General features: G+C 46.7%; 1 protein-coding gene across 1 annotated transcript in view; it reads right to left on the reverse strand.

Annotated features, from left to right (window-relative positions):
• The window catches only part of LOC310794878 (MORN repeat-containing protein 1-like), a gene marked incomplete at both ends in the record, with an annotated part of 22,784 nt that extends 868 nt beyond the window's left edge, over positions 1–21,916 (reverse strand). The window contains 8 exons of the mRNA XM_083656923.1: positions 1,161–1,274; positions 6,599–6,695; positions 16,590–16,677; positions 16,773–16,863; positions 18,373–18,483; positions 21,051–21,149; positions 21,594–21,665; positions 21,856–21,916. Coding sequence (XP_083513049.1) covers positions 1,161–1,274; positions 6,599–6,695; positions 16,590–16,677; positions 16,773–16,863; positions 18,373–18,483; positions 21,051–21,149; positions 21,594–21,665; positions 21,856–21,916 — 733 coding nt within the window. The remainder of the gene's footprint in view (positions 1–1,160; positions 1,275–6,598; positions 6,696–16,589; positions 16,678–16,772; positions 16,864–18,372; positions 18,484–21,050; positions 21,150–21,593; positions 21,666–21,855) is intronic.
• Between the last annotated feature and the right edge of the window lie 362 nt (positions 21,917–22,278).

The raw sequence follows: 22,278 nt of genomic DNA on the forward strand, positions 1-22,278 counted from the left end.
ATCAGCCTATCACGGTGGAGAGTTGAGGACTGAAGGTGCCAATTAAGTAACGAGGGATGATTAGGTGGCCGAGATGAAGGGAAGGCCTGTGTGGGAGTTTAGCTAGGATACCGGGGCCACACCCCCCATGGCACCGGGGTCACACCCCTACTCTTGTGAGAAGAGTGCCGGTGGGATCTTTAATGTTGGGGGTACGGTGGCGCAGTCGGTAGCGCTGTCGCCTCACAGCTAGAAGGTCCTGAGTTCGATTCTCGCCTGGGACGCTGTGGGCGCTGGGGTTGTGTTCCCCCCCATATCTTCAGTGCCTACTGCCCAGGTGGGTTATCTCATCGAAAGGGCCTTTCTGTGTGGAGTTTGCATGTTCTCCCCGTGCCCCCCAGGGGGTTCCTCCGTACATAACCCCCCACTAAAAACATGCAGAAGATCGTCATCGTCATCCGACCAGTGACGACAACATCTGAAGTTGGTCGCCGGGCGCTGGAAAGAAAAAGCGACCACTGCTCCTGGCCTGCCCCCCGGAGGAAAGGACAAGCCTGGATGGGTTAAATGCAGAGGACAAATTTCACCGGCCACCGTCAGCATGAGTGTGTGTTTGTGGCCGCATGCATGTGTTGGGTGTGTTCGTGTGACAATAAAAGACGGGCTTGTCCATCTACTAACTAACTAACTAACTAACTAACTAAATGACAACAGAGAGTCAGGACCACGGGTTAACGTGTCATCCGAAGGACGGTGCTCACTCACAGGACAGAGTCACTGTCTCTGCCTTGGGGCATCGGGGAGATTATTCATGAGACCAGAGGGGAAGAGCACCTCCTACTGGTCCTCCAACACCACTTCCAGCACCACGACGCTCTCCCATCCCAATGACTTAACCACAGTCAGACCTGCTTAGCTTCCCCCCAGCAAGCCAGAGATAGAGCCATGGTGCTGGTAATACAGCTGTGGTGTTAACACCCTATAGACAGGATAATAACACCACTTACAATGTTGTCATGGATGCACAAACAAAGGAAGTGTGCGTGAACGTTGGAGGTGCTGTACTAGTGCATCTCAACATAACGCTCGGTGTGGCTAACGGTTACTGGATGTTTCTTCAATTGTTCCAATTCCATTGCCACTCTTCACTCCCCGCCCGCCAACCGCTTTTGTCTCCTCACCTGTCGTCTTCTCCCCCTCCTCTGTCCGCAGCTGCACTTCCACACAAAACGGAGACTCCTGGAAGACCTCCAAGACGTCGCCTCCTCCCCCGATCACCACTTTGGACGCTCCACCTGTCGTACACAAACACGTTTTCAATGTCTAATCAACACCATTCACTGTCATCCCCCGTGCCTCGCGCAGAAGACACACATTTTCATTTCAAACCCCCCCCCCCCTCTCTCTCTATACCGACTGTGAATGTTGATCAAACTACAACGCGCTCATTAACGGCTCTTGAGTGCGGGGCTGGAAACCCAGTGGGTTGGGTCAAAGTGTTACGAGCCGGGGAAGACAGCTCTTCCTCGCGCTTTCTCTCGCCCGCCTTTCAGACTCGCTGCCCTCAAGGTTAGCCGATTAGCATACGACATCAGATATGGGTATTCTCAAGCATCCAGGAGGCTGCCGAGGTCCCAGCTCATGCATACACTGTACAAGTGCTATATTAGCATGCACGCCAGTCTCCCCCCCTGTCTAAATGGGTCATGTCATGTCGTGTCGTGCTATGAAGTTGTGTCATGGTACATTGTGTAGCTGTCAATGGAAATCTGAACCCGAAAAATGGATGCGCAGGGAGCTTCTGCTTAGTGTATTTATAGCATTTCCTATATGTCATATAAGAAAGTCTTATATCTATGAAAATATTAAACATACAGTAGTAAAGCTCTTGGGATTGGAGTTTTTGAAGGCCGATAAACATATTTCGGAAATTATTCTGAGCTGAAATTCAACGCCATTTTGATCTCAAAACATGAATTGCAAGGATCCTCTGTTTTTCCGGTAGAATTGTGACCTAATGGAGGCGGATTTTTGAATGAGGTGATTAGGGCCGGCTAAATGGGCAAAAATGGCTATTTAGTGTCCAAAATGACTCCAGGTTCAGCACCATGGAGAGCTTCAGAGGAGGAGGAGGAGGAGGAGCCTGTAGGTGCTGCAGAGTGGAGCAGCACACGTGTGAGCTGAGTTGTAATCAGCCAGTGAAGTGGACTATGAAAACCCCTCTGGGGAGAGAGAGAGAGGAGAGGCTGCATGCCAACTCTGCGAGCGAGGCCTGACTAAAATTTGGCCAGTCACACATGGGACGGGTCATCCGCTAGCTATTTGAAATCATGAATTCATACTTGTGTGCAATCCGACCAAATCATCAGATATGAATCAATTCAGGGTTAAGGGCTTCCCATTAGCCCTTAAATTCCACTTCCAACCCAATTCACCCATTTTGTGTCTAAAAGGCAGGAAGTAACACAGGTGCAAGCAGAACATTAATGTGGGTTTCCAACTTCCAATCCATTTAGGTGTTCCAGTGCCGGGTTACAGCTTTGCTTGCACCTGTATTACCCCCTCCTTAAAACCATTACAGCCCACACACACACACAGACACACACAGTCAGACACACACACGCACACACACACACACACACACACACACACACACACACACACACACACACACACACACACACACACACACGCACGCACACACACACACACACACACACACACACGCACACACGCACACACACACACACACACAGTACAACGGTCAACTTTGTTGCTGATCCGGTCAACTTTGTTGCTGATCTAAGACTCACTGCAGCTCAGCTGATCAGAGTAGATGAAGCTGCCAGGCCGTAGCTACTGTAGCTTTACCTGCTCATCAGCATTCAGCAGAGTAGCACAGGTGCAGGAAGCATTAGGACTCGTAATAGGCGACGATGATGAGGGCCTGGAGTCGGGTGGAGGGGGAGGGGGGGGGGGGGGTGGAGGCTGTAAAACAGTGGGGACACAGCCATGAGGGGAGGGGGAGGGGGGCGGTGTTCCTCGCTGACAGCAGGCATTACCATGAAGCACCGACAGATGCCACGGCTACCGGATGTCTAATCTGGCCAATTTACACCCCTGTCAGGTCTGTGCAAGTTCCAACCAATCACTAGGGGGCGGCGCTACCTACCTACTGACCCTCCCCCATTGCACATAATGGCCAAGTGAACGCACATCAGGCACACAGTGGGCGGGGCCAGAGAGAACGCACATCAGGCACACAGTGGGCGGGGTCAGAGAGAACGCACATCAGGCACACAGTGGGCGGGGTCAGAGAGAACGCACATCAGGCACACAGTGGGCGGGGTCAGAGAGAACGCACATCAGGCACACAGTGGGCGGGGTCAGAGAGAACGCACATCAGGCACACAGTGGGCGGGGTCAGAGAGAACGCACATCAGGCACACAGTGGGCGGGGTCAGAGAGAACGCACATCAGGCACACAGTGGGCGGGGTCAGAGAGAACGCACAGGCACAGTGGGCATACATGCTTATGAATACAAACGCAGTCTATGCACACCCTTGATAGCACACTTCCTCAGCGGGGGGGGGGGGGGGGGGGGAACACACAACCTCTGTTCCAAACTAGGATTCAACTGAAGATATCAACTGAAGATGATATCTCATGCCAATATTCCATATCTTGCAATTCACCCTCTTACTTCAAATATTCTGCCTCTGGAACAGCAGTTATATACCATGGGACATTCAAACTTTCAGCTCCACTATACAGTAAAGGGAAACTGCAGGATGCATTTGGCCAGCATAGACTGTATACAAATATGGACGTAGCCACTGTGACATCACCCATTGGGTTTGTGGATCCCTGTTTTTAGAAGCCTCGAGTTTGTCATTTTGACTGTCGCCATCTTACAGAAGCAGTTAGCCAGGGGTTTCCCACAGAGCCACAGAGCGGTGGCCTGCTATTGGTCCGTGATCGGCAAGCTGCACGATCACTGGAGTGCACTTTATCATTTATTTTTTCTCTAAAGGTCCTTACACATCAAGAGCGATGCGAATATACGGCACGAAATTGCGATGCGAGTTTTGACCCACCTGTCAATCACAGCCACAGATGTGTACACGTCGGAAGCGAATTTCTGAAAAATCGACCGTGGTTCGAAAAAATAAACACCGCAATAACGCTCAGCGAAACTTCGCCGTTGGTATGCACGGTTGCATTGACTGATATAGGTTCGGAAAATATTATTGACGTGCAAATTAATCGCACGAAAAAAACGCTCCCGATGTGTAAGGACCTTAAACAAGATCATGATTGACTAAATGAACACCATGCTGTATTGAAGAAGACTTCAAACGAGCGATTGAGCCCATAAACTAATAGCAAAGTGGTTAATGGGGTCATCAATTAAGGGAGAAGTAGGGTCATTTTCCCATTGACTTCCATACAATCTGACTTCTTTTGCAGCCAGGTGGAGTCACTTCTGCATTGGCTTCATTTTTCACAAACGGAGCTACCCTCTTGATTTGGCCTTTGCATGTAGAATGTATTTACAAACAAAATAATAAAAATAAAATTAAAACATATCTGAACAAAGAAATTAACTCATAAAATGCGCAAAGAAAAATCAAATTTCACTGCAGGTTTTTCAGACCGTTGTGAGGAATCTCATCCTCCTACAGTAGCTGCGGTGGACGATCGCGACTGGCCCCAATATCCGATATTCAATTGGTCCGTTCCTAATGCAAAACCTGACAACCCGCCCCCCTCTCCACAACCTGCCAGGTCCATGTCAAGCCGACGCACCCCCCCACAGACCATCCTGTCCTCCCCCTCCTTAACCTCCTGCCCTCCCCATCCTCCGGGGGCCTCACCTGTCAAGGCCTGTTTTCTATAGAAGCCTATAGCTGTCTCTGGATGTCAATGCATGGCAGGCCTGTGGAATGTGTTAAAACACTGGCTGAGCACTGTGAGATCTGTCTCCAGCCTCCTCCATCCCTCCGCCTCCCGCTGCAGCCGCCACCAGGCACACTTTCATCCCTCCCTGAGGACCATCAATAATGCAAGACGGAGCTCCTCAAGCTCACACACACACACACACACACACACACACACACACACACACACACGCGCGCGCGCACACACGCACAGGCGCAAATCTTGAAAATACATACACACAGCGCGGACACCCCAGTCCGCTCTCCCCGGTGTGATTTATAAGCGGGCACTGTAAGGGGCTCCTCTAGCGGAGGCCATTATCATGCAGGCAGGCACATCTGCAGACATCAATACGTATAAGGGCGGGTGTGTGTGTGTGTGTGTGTGTGTGTGTGTGTGTGTGTGTGTGTGCGGGGTACCGCCACCGTGGGGCGCCCCCGGTGTCAGCGGGGACCCCCCTCCCCCCCGTCCCCCCCGTCCGACTGTCACACAGCCTCCCACAAGGGGGCCCAGACAACAAACAGCGCCTCCTGCCTGGTCATTACGCTCCAGCGCGGCTGTCAGTCAGTCAGTCGGCGGCGGCGGCGGCGGCGGGCCCCGGGAGCAGAGCGAGGGGCCTCGCTGAGACATGTGTATTAACAGGAGAGGGGGTCAAAGGTCAGATCCAGCCTGCCGCAGCGCCCAGACATGTGCGCGCGGACGCCCCAGAAACACGGTTTGACGGGTTCGGCTTTAAATGATGAATGAGATGGCGAACGTTAACTCACCAGAGGAAAAGCACGGATGAATTGTGTGAATAGCTTCTACTTGCACAGAAGAAGAAAAAATACTAAGTGGGTCAAGCAGTGTGTGTCATGGTCCACTGTAGGTCAGTGGTGGAGCATGGGGTTACTGTAGGTCAGTGGTGGAACATGGGGTTACTGTAGGTCAGTGGTGGAGCATGGGGTTAATAACACAACATAAGAGATGTGATTCTTGCTGGGTGTGGGTGGGGGGGGGGGGGGGGTAATCATAAAGTTACCTAACTGTGCGCTGAATTGCATAACATAATGTTTGAGTTGTCTGCTGCTTTACTGTAGACTGAAAATTATGAGGGGCAGGTGCCTCTGAAACGGCATTTATCGTGCATTCCTTTATAACTGGGAACTGGTAATCTTACGACTTCAAAGGTCATGAGCTGGGACGGTGACGTCGCCAGAGCTGGTATTTCCCATTCCAAACTCGTAGGAGCCTCAGCAGCCCCGACCTCAAAAATCCAAGATGGCTGCTCCGCGCAACAACAGTAGTTAGAATTGTATAAATGCTATTTAGCACTTCTGTCTTGTTTGTGTCTCATTAAATCAGCTGTACACACAACACGGCCTACTTCTATCTGTGTGGACACGAGGCTGCAGTGTTTGTATGCGCAAAATGCCACGAAATGCCTTGTTATCAACTGTTATTGCTAACAATGGCTAGCCTGGCTAGCGAGTGGATCTGACCAGTGAACAGTGAACTTCCCAGCTCAACTTTTCTGCAAATGGAGCGTGACGTCATTTAGCCTCCACATCCCAGTTCTTTTGCGATAAAGGAACGCACGATTAGGCCAACATGGCACACTGAAACTCCATTGAAAGCGGTTCTATTTCTATAAGATGGTTCATACTCACTCACTCACTCACTCACTCACTCACTCACCCAGTGGCTTCCCATTCATCCACAGGCCTTCATAGGTGACTCCGGAGGTGTGGATCATCGTCCCCTGGCCATTGAACAAGTTGTTCCGCCATTGGCCCTGAAACATACAGGGAGAGGAGGTCAGACATAAAGATGATGTACCGTTCTCCCACTATGAGTATTTATTCACTCTGAGGCAATTTACACCTGGCACTAACATGCGTTTTCTCTGATCAGATTGCAATCGGATAGCGCTTGACCACATTAGCCCGATTTCATTTACACCTGGCGTTAGCATGGTGTGTCCTGTGAAAGTGGGTGTCCTCTCAATCTACATACAATTGCTGTATGCGGATTGAGTGGACACATTGCATTCACACTTGTGTTCAATGTGGTCACAATGCGTCCCTGACCACCTCCGGAGGCGGTTTGGCCGATCAGATCGCAATCCGTCTTCAATGAGTCTCGGGGGTGTTGTTTACGCCTGTACTTTCAAGTGGTCGAGCACTATCCGATTGCAATCTGATCACAGAAAATGCATGTTAGTGCCAGGTGTAAATGGCCTCAGTGATCTCCGACATATAACAGGTGTGAAACTGGCACACGGGGGAGGACGAAAACACACGCTAGCTTCACTGCTTTGCAGCAACTCTAGCGATTCATTGGATTCCAACACAGCCATTTAAGTGGCAGCCTTGCTGGTGCTACAGTCGTGCTTCGAGGCCTGTTGCTACGTCTCTGACCAGCTTATTATAAGGCAATGCCATCAATTGTGCCGCATTTGTAGGCAAACCATGTACATTTTAGATAAGACTCGGTCACTCAAATGAAGCAGCGCGTTGCGCAGGGCACGGGAGTCATAGGCTACGCCCCAGCTGTAATCAGCTGACAGCCCGCTGATTGGATCAGCGATTATTAATCATTCACCAATCACATCCATTCTCACAAGAAGATGGTACAATTGAATATGGCTGCCTTCTACACTGGTCTTTGCTACTCTAAATGCTGCCAGGCACATCACTGCTGCTGCTGCAAAGCTTTGGCTCCACCACCTCAGCCTCCACCTTTCTACTTCAGAGTCGGCATGGCTCAAAGGTTAAACATGTCCCTGATTAGCTTAGCATGCTGCTGGGACCAATAACAATTGAACATTTTTGTCAGCGTCTTTGGGTCTTTGAAAAGCGCTATATAAAATAAATGAATTATTTGTATTATTATTATTATTTAGAAGAAGAGAGCAAGAAAAAAAAGGCAGCAATAAAGCACCACATGGTCATCACGGCTACCAACACCTTGCAACTGCAGAAACCAAGGGGCAACCTCCTGTTCTGAAAAATGAAGTCAATGAAGTAACTTAAACCTGCGCATTCTTTCAAATGGTCAGGAGGGGGCAAATCCACTGACTCCAAAAAGAGGTCCAATTGTATAGACAATTTTTTTGTTTGCAAACATTATGTATTTTTGTGGGCGGAACCTCTACAGCTTGTTTCCTACTTGTAGAGAGTATTGAAGGCAAGAGTTGATATGTGTTTGACAACAGCGTTGCCGCCATTTTGGCTTGAAAAAAGCCTCAATGGCCAATGCCACAACAGCATAGAACCATGACAGCCAATCAGAAATGTCTCTTTCATGCCAAAATGGCGGATTTGCTGTGCGCCGATGTTGCAATGGAACAGCCTATTAACGTCTGTTCCTATCAATGTACGTTTTTTGCAACCACTGACCCATGAGAGTTCTTACGCTGATACACTACGTTACTGCAGAGCTGCAGAGATCTCTCTCTGGGTCTGGGACACTTTCCCTCAGCCGGCTGGTTATGGGAGGGAAGCGTTCACTTGGCCAGTCATATGCCAGTGATGGCTTCAGTCCTCCCAAATCAGTAACGACTTTGCGATCAGACGACACGGGAGGCGCAGCCCATTTTTCGAACCACTCTCTCATCGCTGCTACGACCTGTCACTCATTCAATTTCAACCCCGCCTTCAAAAACCAGCAGTGGCTGTGAACTGGCACAGACTCACTTATGTAGTATGCGGAGTGCAGCGATACCTACTTCTCACTCGATTTATGACCTCAGTAAACATTTCCCTAATGAGTTTATGGTCTCAATCGCTAACTTAAAGTCTTCTTTAATACAGCATGATGTTCATTTTTGTAAATTATGGCCTCATTTCAAGTAAAATAGACGATAAAGCGGACTATGCTTGGGGGGGGCGTGATTAACAGTGATTGCCCAGCTCACCAATCGCTGACCAATATATACCAGGCAGCACTATCGACTCTGCGGGAAAGCCCTGGTCTCGCGCTATCGCTGCTGCTGGCTCCACATAGCCAAGATGGTGACAAATATGAAACTCCAAGGTCACTAATATGTGTATGACATATGCTGCAGCCTGGAGTCAACTAGTGTCCTCTAGAGAGAGAGTGGCGTCAGCGGAGAACCAAAATGCGTCACTCATTAGCCAATGAACCGCCAGGAATGGGTCTCGTGCTACTTTAATTTGCATGCTAAAATAAAGCTGATAATGTACAATTTGATTCAAGGGATGAAAAACCCTTTCAGAGTACAACACAAACTGTCTATTTTGCTGCAACTCGACAGTGCTGCTTAATCCAGGACCTTACTTCCTGGAACTCTTGAGAGTAAAAAAAACTGGTCCATTGGAGTGAATGGAGATGTCGCGACTCTTCCATCTACACGGCTCTGGAGTCAACGGATGACTAAAGGAGGAGACACTTCAGGAAAAGTGCTGAAGCCTGCACATTACTTGCACTGTATGCAAGGGATGTGGCTGTGTGTGTGTGTGTGTGTGTGTGTGTGTGTGTGTGTGTGTGTTGAATGTGAGTGTGTGCAAAATAGGGGGGGGGACAAAAAAGCGTGCAGAGGAAAATGAGGAGAAGAAACAGAATGAGCGAGCGAGCATGGACACTAGAGAGAGAGAGAGAGAGAGAGAGAGAGAGAGAGAGAGGGAGTGCGAGGCGAGAAAGAAAGAGACTGTCAAAGTCAAACAAATTCAGAGGGATCAATGCGCAGACGTTTCGCCCGGCGTATCCAAGGGAGCGCCAGACTCAAAGCTTCTTCAAGCCGCCGAGCACTTCAAAGTGGCGACACGTCCATTAGAATTTCTAATTCCGATCGCATCGACAGGCCTAGGGCTAAGAAGGCACGCGGGCGGAGAACGGGCTAAGAAAAATCTAGGCCACTGCTCTGAGTGAGTGAGGGGGAGAGAGAGAGAGAGAGAGAGAGAGAGAGAGAGAGAGAGAGAGAGAGAGAGAGAGAGAGAGAGAGAGAGATTACCGTATAGCCTACTCCTTTTTGTATGCCTGTCACACACAAAAATCACACATTTTGTTTTGGTCTTAGGGGGGCGGTGCTTAACTACTGCGAGAATAACTGCCGTTTTGAACTTGAGGGTTTTCAATACATTTTCGGGAATGGTCTCTAGAAAACAGTGTCAGATCCCTGCACTGCTATTAGGAAAATGACACTTGATTCTACAGTACATTCTTGAAAGGATTTGATCTCACCCCAGTGGCAGAACACCCCTCACACACACACACACACACACACACACACACACACACACACACACACACACACACACAGACACACACAGACACACACATTATTTTAAGGAAATAACACGGCAAAGTAAAAAAAAAAATCCCTGTGACTTCACAACCTCAGGCTACTAATACATAGGCATAGACCTCATGAATTCCATTTAGACCCTCATTTCCACATTCATAAAAATCAATAAGCAGGCTTGTGTGTGTGTGTGTGTGTGTGTGTGTGTGTGTGTGTGTGTGTGTGTGTGTGTGTGTGTGTGTGTGTAGGTGTGTGTGTGTGTGTGTGTGTGTGTGTGCGTGTGTGTCAGGAAATCTATGAGACTTTACGGCTTAATCTGCTTAGGCACTTCCCTGTCGGCTGGATGGAGGCTGGGGGCTGAGGGGAGATGTGTGAGCTTAGTGCAGCTGTCAGGAGCTGCCTCTACTGTACCTCTCTCTCTCTCTCTACCTCTCTCTACCTCTCTCTCTCTCTCTCTCTCTCTCTCTCTACCTCTCTCTATCTCTCTCTCTCGCTCTACCTCTCTCTCTCTCGCTCTACCTCTCTCTATCTCTCTCTCTCGCTCTACCTCTCTCTCTCTCGCTCTACCTCTCTCTACCCCCTGCTTGCTCGGCCTCAGCCCATCGGCTTCCCCGGCCGGCGCAAAATCAATGAGTCCTGAAACTGATTAGCAGGTTCAAGTTCAGGTCGTCTCCCACAGCCGGCGTGCGTCACCGTTACATTACATTACATTACATTACATTACATTACATTACATCACAGCCGGCGTGCGCCCCCGTTACATTACATTACATTACATCACAGCCGGCGTGCGTCACCGTTACATTACATTACATTACATCACAGCCGGCGTGCGTCACCGTTACATTACATTACATTACATCACAGCCGGCGTGCGTCACCGTTACATTACATTACATTACATTACATCACAGCCGGCGTGCGTCACCGTTACATTACATTACATCACAGCCGGCGTGCGTCACCGTTACATTACATTACATTACATTACATTACATCACAGCCGGCGTGCGCCCCCGTTACATTACATTACATTACATCACAGCCGGCGTGCGTCACCGTTACATTACATTACATTACATCACAGCCGGCGTGCGCCCCCGTTACATTACATTACATTACATCACAGCCGGCGTGCGTCACCGTTACATTACATTACATTACATCACAGCCGGCGTGCGTCACCGTTACATTACATTACATTACATCACAGCCGGCGTGCGTCACCGTTACATTACATTACATTACATTACATCACAGCCGGCGTGCGTCACCGTTACATTACATTACATCACAGCCGGCGTGCGTCACCGTTACATTACATTACATTACATTACATTACATCACAGCCGGCGTGCGTCACCGTTACATTACATTAAATTACATTACTGTTCTCCCACAGCTGGCGTGCGTCACCGTTACATTACATTACATACATTACGGGCCCTATCTTCGTACGGCGCTATCGTTTGCGCTGCGTTTGCGCGCCTCTTATTGCTATCTTCCCAGCGTCTTAAGGTATCGTCTGCCTCCACCATCCAGTTTTGCGCTAGGATGACACAGGTGTAGGCGTGGCCCAGGCGTGTCCGTGGGCCTCTAGCCTATCATGTGTCTCGCGGAAGTGTCATTTAACGCTGTGGGGAAGATACCGTCGTATGTGCCGAGCGCAAAGAGAGGTTTGGGCGTTGCCCGTTCCAAAATAGGTGTTCCAGCGCAATGTGTTAGAAAAAGAGGCCTTGGGTACTCTCAATTTTAACGCCAGCAAATAGCAGGTCTTAGCGCAAACAACCCCACTACGCCAGGCGTATGCCTGAGCGCAGACAGTATTCTCCGGCGCAGTGCAGGAAATCCTCGTTTGGATAGGCCCATTATGCATGGACACACTTCCTCAGAATGCCACGTTGATTTTCAACTAACCTACACTGCAGGAAAAAACACACCTTGATTTAACAATGAGAATTTGTTTGTGATGGTTTTGTGCGAAAAAGTGATTTGCGTTTTGAATTGGATTACCAGGGGAACGAGGGTCTGGCGGGGCGGGAGTCTGTGTGTAGCGCGGGGAGGGGTGCTTTGTGTTCGGCTAGTGTGACGTGTCCTGAAGGGGGGTCTCCCCGGAGAAGGTGTGAGCTGGGCCGGGTAGGCAGGCCAGGGGGTCGGTGGGTAGAGGCACTGCCGAGGCACCGAGGCAGCGCTGTGCGTGGTCCCGCAGATCGAAATCACTTTCTGGCAGCAAATCACTTTCTGACACAACACCGGCCAGAAGGCTATACAGTAACCATTGATAGTATACAGTAACTCTCCCTGCACCATTGCACCATGCAACAATAGCTTAACCCGAGTGGACAATTCTGGTATAGGCTATTGAAATAGGCTAGAATTAAAATCTCACACATCCCTACCCTATTAAAGAAACAAATATTTTTAAATGTGTATGTTATAGCCTATATGAGCGAAACGACTAATTAAAAGGCTACTAATTACAAAAGCATCAATTTTCGTTACGAATCCGAACTGGTTCATTCTCCAATTCTCTCTTCTCTCTCTCGTTCTCTCCCTCTCTCTTTTCTTTTTTTTTATAATTTTTTTCCCCGATTTTTTTTTATCCCATTTTTAACCCCCATTAGTGCTAATTCAATTTATTTATCCTGGTTGCTGCTCCACCCTCTGCCGATCTGGGGAGAGCCGAAACTGGCTCCATGCTTCCTCCGAGACATGGGCAGTTAGCCAGCCGCTTCTTTTCACCTGACAGGGGAAGCTTCACTGGTAGGACATAGCACGTGGGAGGTTCACGCTATTCCAACCAGTTCCCCTCCCTCCGAACAGGCGCCCTTAACGACCAGAGGAGGAACCACATTAGCAACCAGGATATTGCATGTTTTTGGTGAAGGGGGTTCCTATCCACCTTATTTTTGAATGCCCCACTGTAAAAAAAGAATCATGGGTACAAGGTCCGGTTTAACGTGACTCATTGTTGCCGCTTGCCATTTCCTTTGTTATACTCTGGCTGCAGACCCGAATTATAAACTGGAAGCTGGAGTCCGTTATAAAAGTTATAAATATAGTCACGTTATAAACAACTAACCAACGCTGGAGGTCCGTATGGAAACTCGAAATGTGTGTTACTCGAAATGGTTAAAAGTTAAATCAATTTGGTGGCGTTTTACTGCCATGTAACATAGCTAGCTAGCCGCTAACATTAGCCACCACAGTTAGTAGCCGACTACCCACAATGCATTACGTTATCCCAGCACCCGAACGACACGGCTGTAGAGCAGAATGGCTCTGCTGTAAAAGGGTAAAATCCTCAGACGTTTTTTTTGTCGGGGGCTGGGGGGTTATCTAAATTGGTTACACCGGAAATAGAACCCATCGTTAACGTAAGGCAAAATGGCCGCCAAAAATAAGGTGGATATGAAGGAAACCCCCGGGAGGCACGGGGAGAACATGCAAACCCCACACAGAAAGGCCCTTTTGACGACCGCACCCGGGCGGTGGGCACTCGAGGACATGCGGACGGGCACGCATTCCTTCAGCGTTCACAGCGTCCCAGGTGGGAATCGAACCCAGGACCTTCGAGCTGTGAGGCGACAGCGCTTACCACTGCACCACCGTACCCCCCCTCTCTCTTTTCTATCTCTCTCTCTCACTCTGTCACTCTTGCACTGAGCAAGAAAGAAGCTGCTGCCTGTCACAGACGTGCAGGCGGTGACGCTGTGGCTTTTAAGGGGAGTGATCTCAACTTGTGGTGAATCCTGTTAATATGGGCATAAACACGCCTATCGGGGTTTGCGCTGAGATGACGTGACAAGCCCACAATTAGGGCTTTGCGCGGCGTTATTCCAGCACAAAATGGGCGCTAACGCAAAATTACCGCCGTTGGGAAGATAGGGCCCTACATCACTGTTCTCCCACAGCTGGCGTGCGTCACCGTTACATTACATTACATTACATCACTGTTCTGATGTAAAGAGGAATTTTCTCAAATTAACGCACTTGTACTTACTGTAGAGACACGTTTTATCTACCCTTTTATTTGTATTATTTTTACACAAGTCTGATATAAATCATTATGCTGTGAATTCATAGTGTATATCATATGGTTAAGGAAAACAACCCTGCTTTTCTGAAAGTATAATTGCTTTTTGTTGATATTTGGTGGTTGTTTGACTTATGATGATCACCTGGAGGTCAGAGTTGATCCACGATTGAATTTACAGTTACCACTACATCACTGGTTCCCACAGCTTCTCTACTGGACCATGGACTGTACTGTGTGTAAACGCACCTCATACTGGACCATGGACTATACATGTGTGTAAATGCACCTCATACTGGACCATGGACTATACATGTGTGTAAACGCACCTCATACTGGACCATGGACTGTACTGTGTGTAAATGCACCTCATATTGGACCATGGACTGTACCGTGTGTAAATGCACCTCATACTGGACCATGAACTGTACTGTGTGTAAACGCACCTCATACTAGACCATGGACTGTACTGTGTGTAAACGCACCTCATACTGGACCATGGACTGTACATGTGTGTAAACGCACCTCATACTGGACCATGGACTGTACTGTGTGTAAACGCACCTCATACTAGACCATGGACTGTACTGTGTGTAAACGCACCTCATACTGGACCATGGACTGTACTGTGTGTAAACGCACCTCATACTGGACCATGGACTGTACATGTGTGTAAACGCACCTCATACTGGACCATGGACTGTACATGTGTGTAAACGCACCTCATACTGGACCATGGACTGTACTGTGTGTAAACGCACCTCATACTGGACCATGGACTGTACTGTGTGTAAACGCACCTCATACTGGACCATGGACTGTACGTGTGTGTGTGTTTTCTAAGTTGTCCTTGAGAAGTAGCATTTACTAGATGATCAGAAAAGTGACCATCGGCATGAGTCAAACCTCACAAGAGCCTAATAAAAAATACAATAGCACCTCCAAGTGGCCAAAGACGTGCATAACAAACCTGACATTGAAAGCCAAGGTGCAGTGGCAAATGATTGACTGTGCTCTGCGGGTAACCCTTGCATTGTACAATATGGATTCTAAATATAGATACTAACCCTCGCATTGTACAATATGGATTCTAAATATAGATATTAACCCTCGCATTGTACAATATGGATTCCAAATAATACTAACCTAATCTGTTTTGTGGAAGCCACTATCCAGAACATGTAAATATTTGTAAATAATGACATGTTTGAATATTGTGCAATGTCTCCCCTTTCTACCTATAGGCTATCTGCCCCTGGTGAAACACTGCCATTATGTAATAAATACTTCTGTCTATTTTTCTTATACATATTCATGTCATGTCCTTAAATTGTACAGATGTCACGACTTCATTCTCTATGTCTATGTACCTTTATCTATTTTTTTTAATGGCTGTCAATGACATCACAGGGGAGGAGGGTATTTAAACCTCCCCCTTTTCATTGTTCTGCTTGACTCTGAGGAAGACAGTTCACCTGTCGAAACGTCAGCCAGCCCCTAAATAAAAGGAACGTGCAGCTAAGAGTGCTCCAGTCTTCTTACTTTGGAACCTTTTTTTATATATGTTCCTCACTGTTGAGCACCAGGACTCCTCTTCTGTTCCAAGCTTGGCTGATGCGCGCTGGGTGTCTCTTTGGACTGATAGATACTAACCCTCGCATTGTACAATATGGATTCTAAATATACAGTAGATACTAACCCTCGCATTGTACAATATGGATTCTAAATATAGATACTAACCCTCGCATTCTACAATATTGATCTAAATATAGATACTACTACTAATACAAATATTCTCACATTTGGGTCTGAGAGACAACATCTTTTCACATGGAGGTCCAGGGCTCTAACGTGGACTAAATTAGGGGTCCTTGATATGAAAAAGGTTGAGAATCACTGCATGTAATACATGGCTACATAAATAAAGACAACGTAGGGATCACCGACGCTCATTTTGAAATCACGGCCATGCATGTAAGTAAGTCAGTGAGTGTTGCCATGTAAGGCAGCTACTATAAATCTATTAGTGAGGTAATATGCAGTTGTGCGGTGGTAGCATGGAGGGGGGTGTTTCCAGGACGCTGGATTACACCGTTATGCCTTCTTGAGGTGTCGTGGGCCTAACTTAACGAAACATCGGTGAAGGAAGGTGCCCACTTGAAAACCCCAATGACATGCTTCATACTGCTGTTGGCTAGGGTAGGTAACTGGTGATTTGTGTCTTGTTTATTAGTTTGTTAGCCTGTTAGCTTGTTTTATTCTGGATTGGGCTTCTAAATGTGTTTTTCCTCAGATTTTGGCACAAGGGATAGTAACATCTTGTCCTGTGTATTAAGTAATATTACAATTTCAAAACTTTAAAGTTTGCACTACTTGACTCTACATACCTCATACACTGATCCATCTCCAAAGCGCATCACTCCATGGCCTTGCTTTTGATCCAGAAGCCAACCGCCTTCGTACTGATCACCGTTCCTGACCACATAGAAGAAGAACCAGACAACACCTCGCAGGTTTTGACAGGAAGTCACACTTATTTAATACACTTAGAACTATGTCATATTTAGTACCTGTAGCACATTTGGCCTTCACCGTGCCTCTTATTTTGATAAAATGACCCCTCATACAGCTGTCCATCCTTATCCGCAAGGGAGCCATGACCTGTTTAGGAAGTAAAGAGAAACGAAACAGAGACAACAGAGTGATTTGAACTTGTTTCCAGACCTATCAAGCTTTTTTCAAGATATATTTAGTCAATGATCTCACTGCACTGGCAAATCATCTTGCTGGTTTGAATACATGTCATGCCGATTATGATTTCTGGAAAGAACAAGGAAGAAAATCTAGAAACAAGGAACTTTCTCCAAGACAACACATTTGAAAATAAGATTGATCAATCTGGATATAAATAACTGAACAATTCTGCACATGTCTGAACAAGCTTTTAATGGCCAGTATTAGGGTTGTCACAATACTACAATTTCTAACTTCGATACTGACAGCCAGGAAAATATCCATACTCGATACCAGAGGGGAAGGACAACACATCAAGAGGCATAAAAATAAATGGAGACAGATGGACGGACAGATGCACGCTTCTCCATGATCTAGGCTCGATAATACTCATTCAAAACTTTGACTTGTGCATCCTGGTAGCTCACCTGGTAGCACGCATACCACGGAGGCTCGGTCCTTCACGCGCCTCGCGCCACTTGGTGACGCGGTTTGTTTACCGAAATACTGCTCGGCTGATCCCTCGTATAGAAGAGTCGCGACTTCTCCATTCACTCCAATGGACCAGTTTTTTACTCTCAAGAGTTCCAGGAAGTAAGGTCCTGGATTAAGCAGCACTGTCGAGTTGCAGCAAAATAGACAGTTTGTGTTGTACTTTGATTTTTTTTTTTAAAGCTTTATTTTAGCATTTCGAGACCCCTTCCTGGCTGTTCATTGTCTAATGAGTCACGCATTCTGGTCCTCCGCTGACGCCACTCTCTCTTTCTAGAGGACACTACCCTGCTCTAGTCATCAGCCGATCAGAACACTTTGAGCTTGATGAAGCAACAGATACCCACCAATGATAGGGAGGGGCCGGGGAAATCAATATGTTTGATTTTTCATTCAGAGAAAGGACTGCTTATACTTATGCTTATGCTTATGGTACTACCTGTTGCAAATGAGCATTGTATCCATTTCAAATGTACTTATCAATACTATCGATACTTTTGACAACCACCAGTAGTTGACACAAACAACCAAAGTCACATTTCTGTAGAGCAGAGATCCAACAGAATGCCTTAAAATGCTCACAGAACCACACTAGACACTCACAGTTGAATTGAAGTTGATATTAGTTGAAATTGAGTTGAATTTTAGTAAGCAAGTAATTTTTAAGTGGTGCAGCCACTTCTATAATGATGTGTGGCACCAAGATGTCTGCACCGAGATGTGTGTGGGCGGGATTCGGCGTAGGCCCCTCCCCCCGGTTTCTAACATACAAGGAATTAAGTGATTGATTGATTGATTGATTGATTGACTTTATTTGGTGAATGTCAACAATGAGACAGGGAATACAGACAATCACCGAGGATAAAGTGAGAGTGGAGACAGAAGGTGAAACACGCACACACGCTCGTGCACGCACATGTCCGACCTGCCAAAGATGCTACCCACCGTCTCTCCGGCCATAGGAGAACTGTCCTTCATATCTCTCACCGTTGACTCTCTGCATCACTCCAAACCCATGGAGCTCACCTCCACTGAACTGACCAGAGTAACAAGCCCCTAAAATAAAGCAACAGAACATGATGGAGATCTGGTCTATCCAAAGGAAGGTGCAACAATAAGAACACAAGGTGAACTATTCCAACACGTTCTAAGTATCCAGTGCTTTCCACTGAATTTTAGGGCTGCGGCCGAACGGCGCCGGCGCAAAACATTTGGGGCATCTGAAGCCAGGTTTAGAGGAATAACTCATTTTAAATGAACAGTTGTGATGTCATTATTCAGACTTAACCACCAATATTTGATCCTTTTCTCACTCACTCCTATGTCACTCCCTGCAGGGCTTGAAATTAACTTTTTTGACCATCTGCCAATATGGCTGCTAGATTTTAAAGTTACCAGCCAATTAGAATTTCCACTAGCCAAAATGTTTTTCTTGAAATAAACCAGAATATGAGTGGGTTAATTTAAGCATACGTATCAGTGGCCCGGGATTCTCAAAGCCTGTGTTGAGGGTCACACGAACAAAAATGCACTTTTGAAGCTAAATAAATCCAAAACCAATGAGTTAGTTATTTAAATTTTTACTTCAATGTAGAACAGTCATTTCTTACACATGAGATTACTTTTAGCGTTTTAGTCATAAAGATTATTGAAAGATATTCCATATTCCAGACTGAAATGTTATAACAGAAGTGGAGCATTGGCCAGAATGACATGAACATGGGTATCTTGCATGTTGCGTTCAGGTGCACTGTAATCTTTTATTTTATTTATTTATTTATTTATTTTTTGCAATTCGGGCCGCCAGTTGCCCACCCCTGATTTACATGATAGAGATATGAAAGTTGGCAAAATTATAGATAATGATATGGTCAGATGATGATGCTATGATTAAAGGTAAAACAATTGTCACATTTAAACGCCCACAACTCCCAAACAATGTCTAAATTACATGAATTCCGGCATACATACTGTACTAAGATGTCATTTTCAGTGTTTCTCTGTACTTTTACACATCAAATATGCAATCTGAAGGTAAGTGAAAGCAATCAGACTGAATTTGGGTAATCCCATGGATTATGTTACTGATTGCAGTTTTGATGCGGTAACAAGAAGTAACTGTATTAATGGAATACATTCACAAACCTGCGTGTGGCCTATAACGCCCAAGGGTAAAGTTGTAATCATAATATGAAGTTAGGCCTATCACATAATGCTGTCTAAATCAAGCAAGGTTCACGTCACTATCTGAAATATGCAAATCAAATCCATTCAAATCTGTTAGAGCTTGGCCAACTGGTGCCACTTTGGATGTTAAGCCAATGACAGTAATGTTGAGCCAATGATGGAAGTGCACTGTATACTGTAACCACTGTTGCAGTCAAGTCACTATATCTCGAGTCTGAGTCCAGTCTCGAGTCCCCAGTGTTTGAGTCTGAGTCTGAATCCAAGTCAGAGTCACCAAAGAGGTTTCCGAGTCAGAGTCCGGGGTTACATGAGTGTGAATCCACGTGTAGGTGGAACACACATGCCTGCCATTGTACAAAACTTGAAAAAATCTAACAATATTAATATAGCTATCAACATCTTAAAATGTAACAATATTAAAATAGCGGGCAACGTTGCAGACAGAGTAGGAAGGCTGATCCGTGAGCGGCTGCTTCTGGGACGCGGGTCGGGGGTCTTAATTGGCCTCGGCTGGGTCTACTGGGCGAGGGTGTATGATGTTGAGAGACCCGAAACACCTTTACGACCCCAGCTAACATCACTGATGATGACGCGTCCCAGCGCATGCTGTAGCATGTATTTTAAACCTACAATCCTGTCTCCCCTGGCCAGTGACACTTAGGAATAGACTAGGTGACAAGCAAGTATAGTTTGGTGACAAGCTGGAGAGACAGTTGACGGTCGGAGAGACGGCATCCGGTACGGGATGGGATTAGCACCCCCATCCTGGCTTTCTCGTAAGGGAGAAATCCACAAACGCTATGGATTAGCCCTTCTGAAAATCTGTGCAAAGATCGGCGTGGCCTGGGGTCCTTCAGGCTAGAGCGAGGTGCTCGCCGCAGGCGAGTGACGTGCAGCGCACAGGCCTTCTTGAGGCGTCCTCTCTGCCCATGGTAGGATTGTCTTTACCCCGGGAGGGTCTGGTGAGATGTAGGAGGAGCCCGGCCTGGAGTCACCCACACAGGGCCTTAGACCCTCCATGCACCGAAGGGTCTTACAATACTGCGGTGTAGCACTAACTTTATTGCAGCGGATTGGGCGTGATCAACCCTCCGTGAGCGGCTGCTTCTGGGACGCGGGGTCGGGGTCTTAATCGGCCTCGGCTGGGTCTACTGGGCGAGGGTGTATGATGTTCAGAGACCCGAAACACCTTACGACCCCAGCTAACATCACTGATGACGCGTCCCAGCGTTTATTTTAAACCAGCTATCAACATCTTAAAATGTAACAATATTAATATAGCTATCAACATCTTAAACCAAATTATTAGGGCCTTCTACAAAACAAAGTCAAGTCCCAAGTAACCAGAAGCCAAGAAAAGTCATGTCAAGTTTCAAGTCTTCTCTTCATGCATCAAATCAAGTCTCAAGCAATTCAAACTACATGGACTGTCTTACCTGTCTTAGCCCAGTATCTCGACCCATTTCCCTCTATCTCTCCATGGCTAAACTCGCCCTCATAGTAACTCCCATCTTTCATCAACAGTTTGCCATGTCCTGGACAAAGGGGAAATAAAATCAACATATATATATATATATATACTGTATAATAGGCCTATATAATATATTATGCATATATAAATGTACACCAAAGCCCACTATGGACAGTAAAGTATATAGGCTAACATATCAACTTTATGTAGCTCATTCAGCAGTGTGCAGTACAGTATAAAGTGGAAAGGACAAAAAAGAGTTCTAATGCCTGAATCTGAATCCCTCAAATATTGCAAATTGGCATTGGTATTATTAATTTAAGACAATAGCAGTACTGTGGCTTATTCAAATTGCTGTTGTTTGCTTGTTATTTCATGTAGGGTTGCCACATCTATGACAAAACTATTGTCACATATAGGACCACTGAATGCATGTTGTTGGTTAGGCTAGTAGCCTAGTTTTCTCAAAGTTATAGTTGAACCCACTTGAACCTGCCAACTGACTCACCGTGTTTTTCTCCCATACTCCACTCTCCCTCGTATCGAAAATAGCTGTTTGGGTAGACATATAGGCCGAAACCTGAAATGGTAATCAGCAGTAGGCTATCAACAACCAGAGTAGACAACGATTTAACCCTTTTCAGGAGTCAGGACTGCATATCTAGTCAGTCACTATACACGCTGCCTGGACTCCTACAAATTCATCATAGAGTAACTTTAAAAGCTGCTTGAGTTAGAGAGAAACCGAAATAATCTTTAAATGTGGTTACCATTTCTCTTCGGGTTTTTGACATCTACAGAGTTTTCGGTTTGTTTTTTGACGGAGGCCATTTTGCTCTGGAGTGCGTCAGTTACTATAGCAACCGACGGCAAGAACTGATCCACACTCCGGGGCAGTAGGTGGTGGTAATGCACCAATCATTAAGCCGGATGCCAACCGCCGTAAAAGAAGAAGAAGAAGAAGAATCAGAATCAGGAAATGGTCACGTGTTGCACGTCCTTTGTTGCCAGTCACGGATTCGCGGCTAGTGTTGCACATCGACATATTTAATATAGCTCAGTGACACAAGACTATCACGAATATATAAATTGGACCTGTTTAGCGTTACTTTTAGAGGAGGAAAAAGAAGAAACTCCTCTCATGGACTCAGATGAATGGTTTAGCTGAAGCTAACGTTAGCTGTGAAGCTAGT

Source organism: Poromitra crassiceps, assembly GCF_964638095.1.
Source record: "Poromitra crassiceps genome assembly, chromosome: 20".
Taxonomy (NCBI): domain Eukaryota; kingdom Metazoa; phylum Chordata; class Actinopteri; order Beryciformes; family Melamphaidae; genus Poromitra; species Poromitra crassiceps.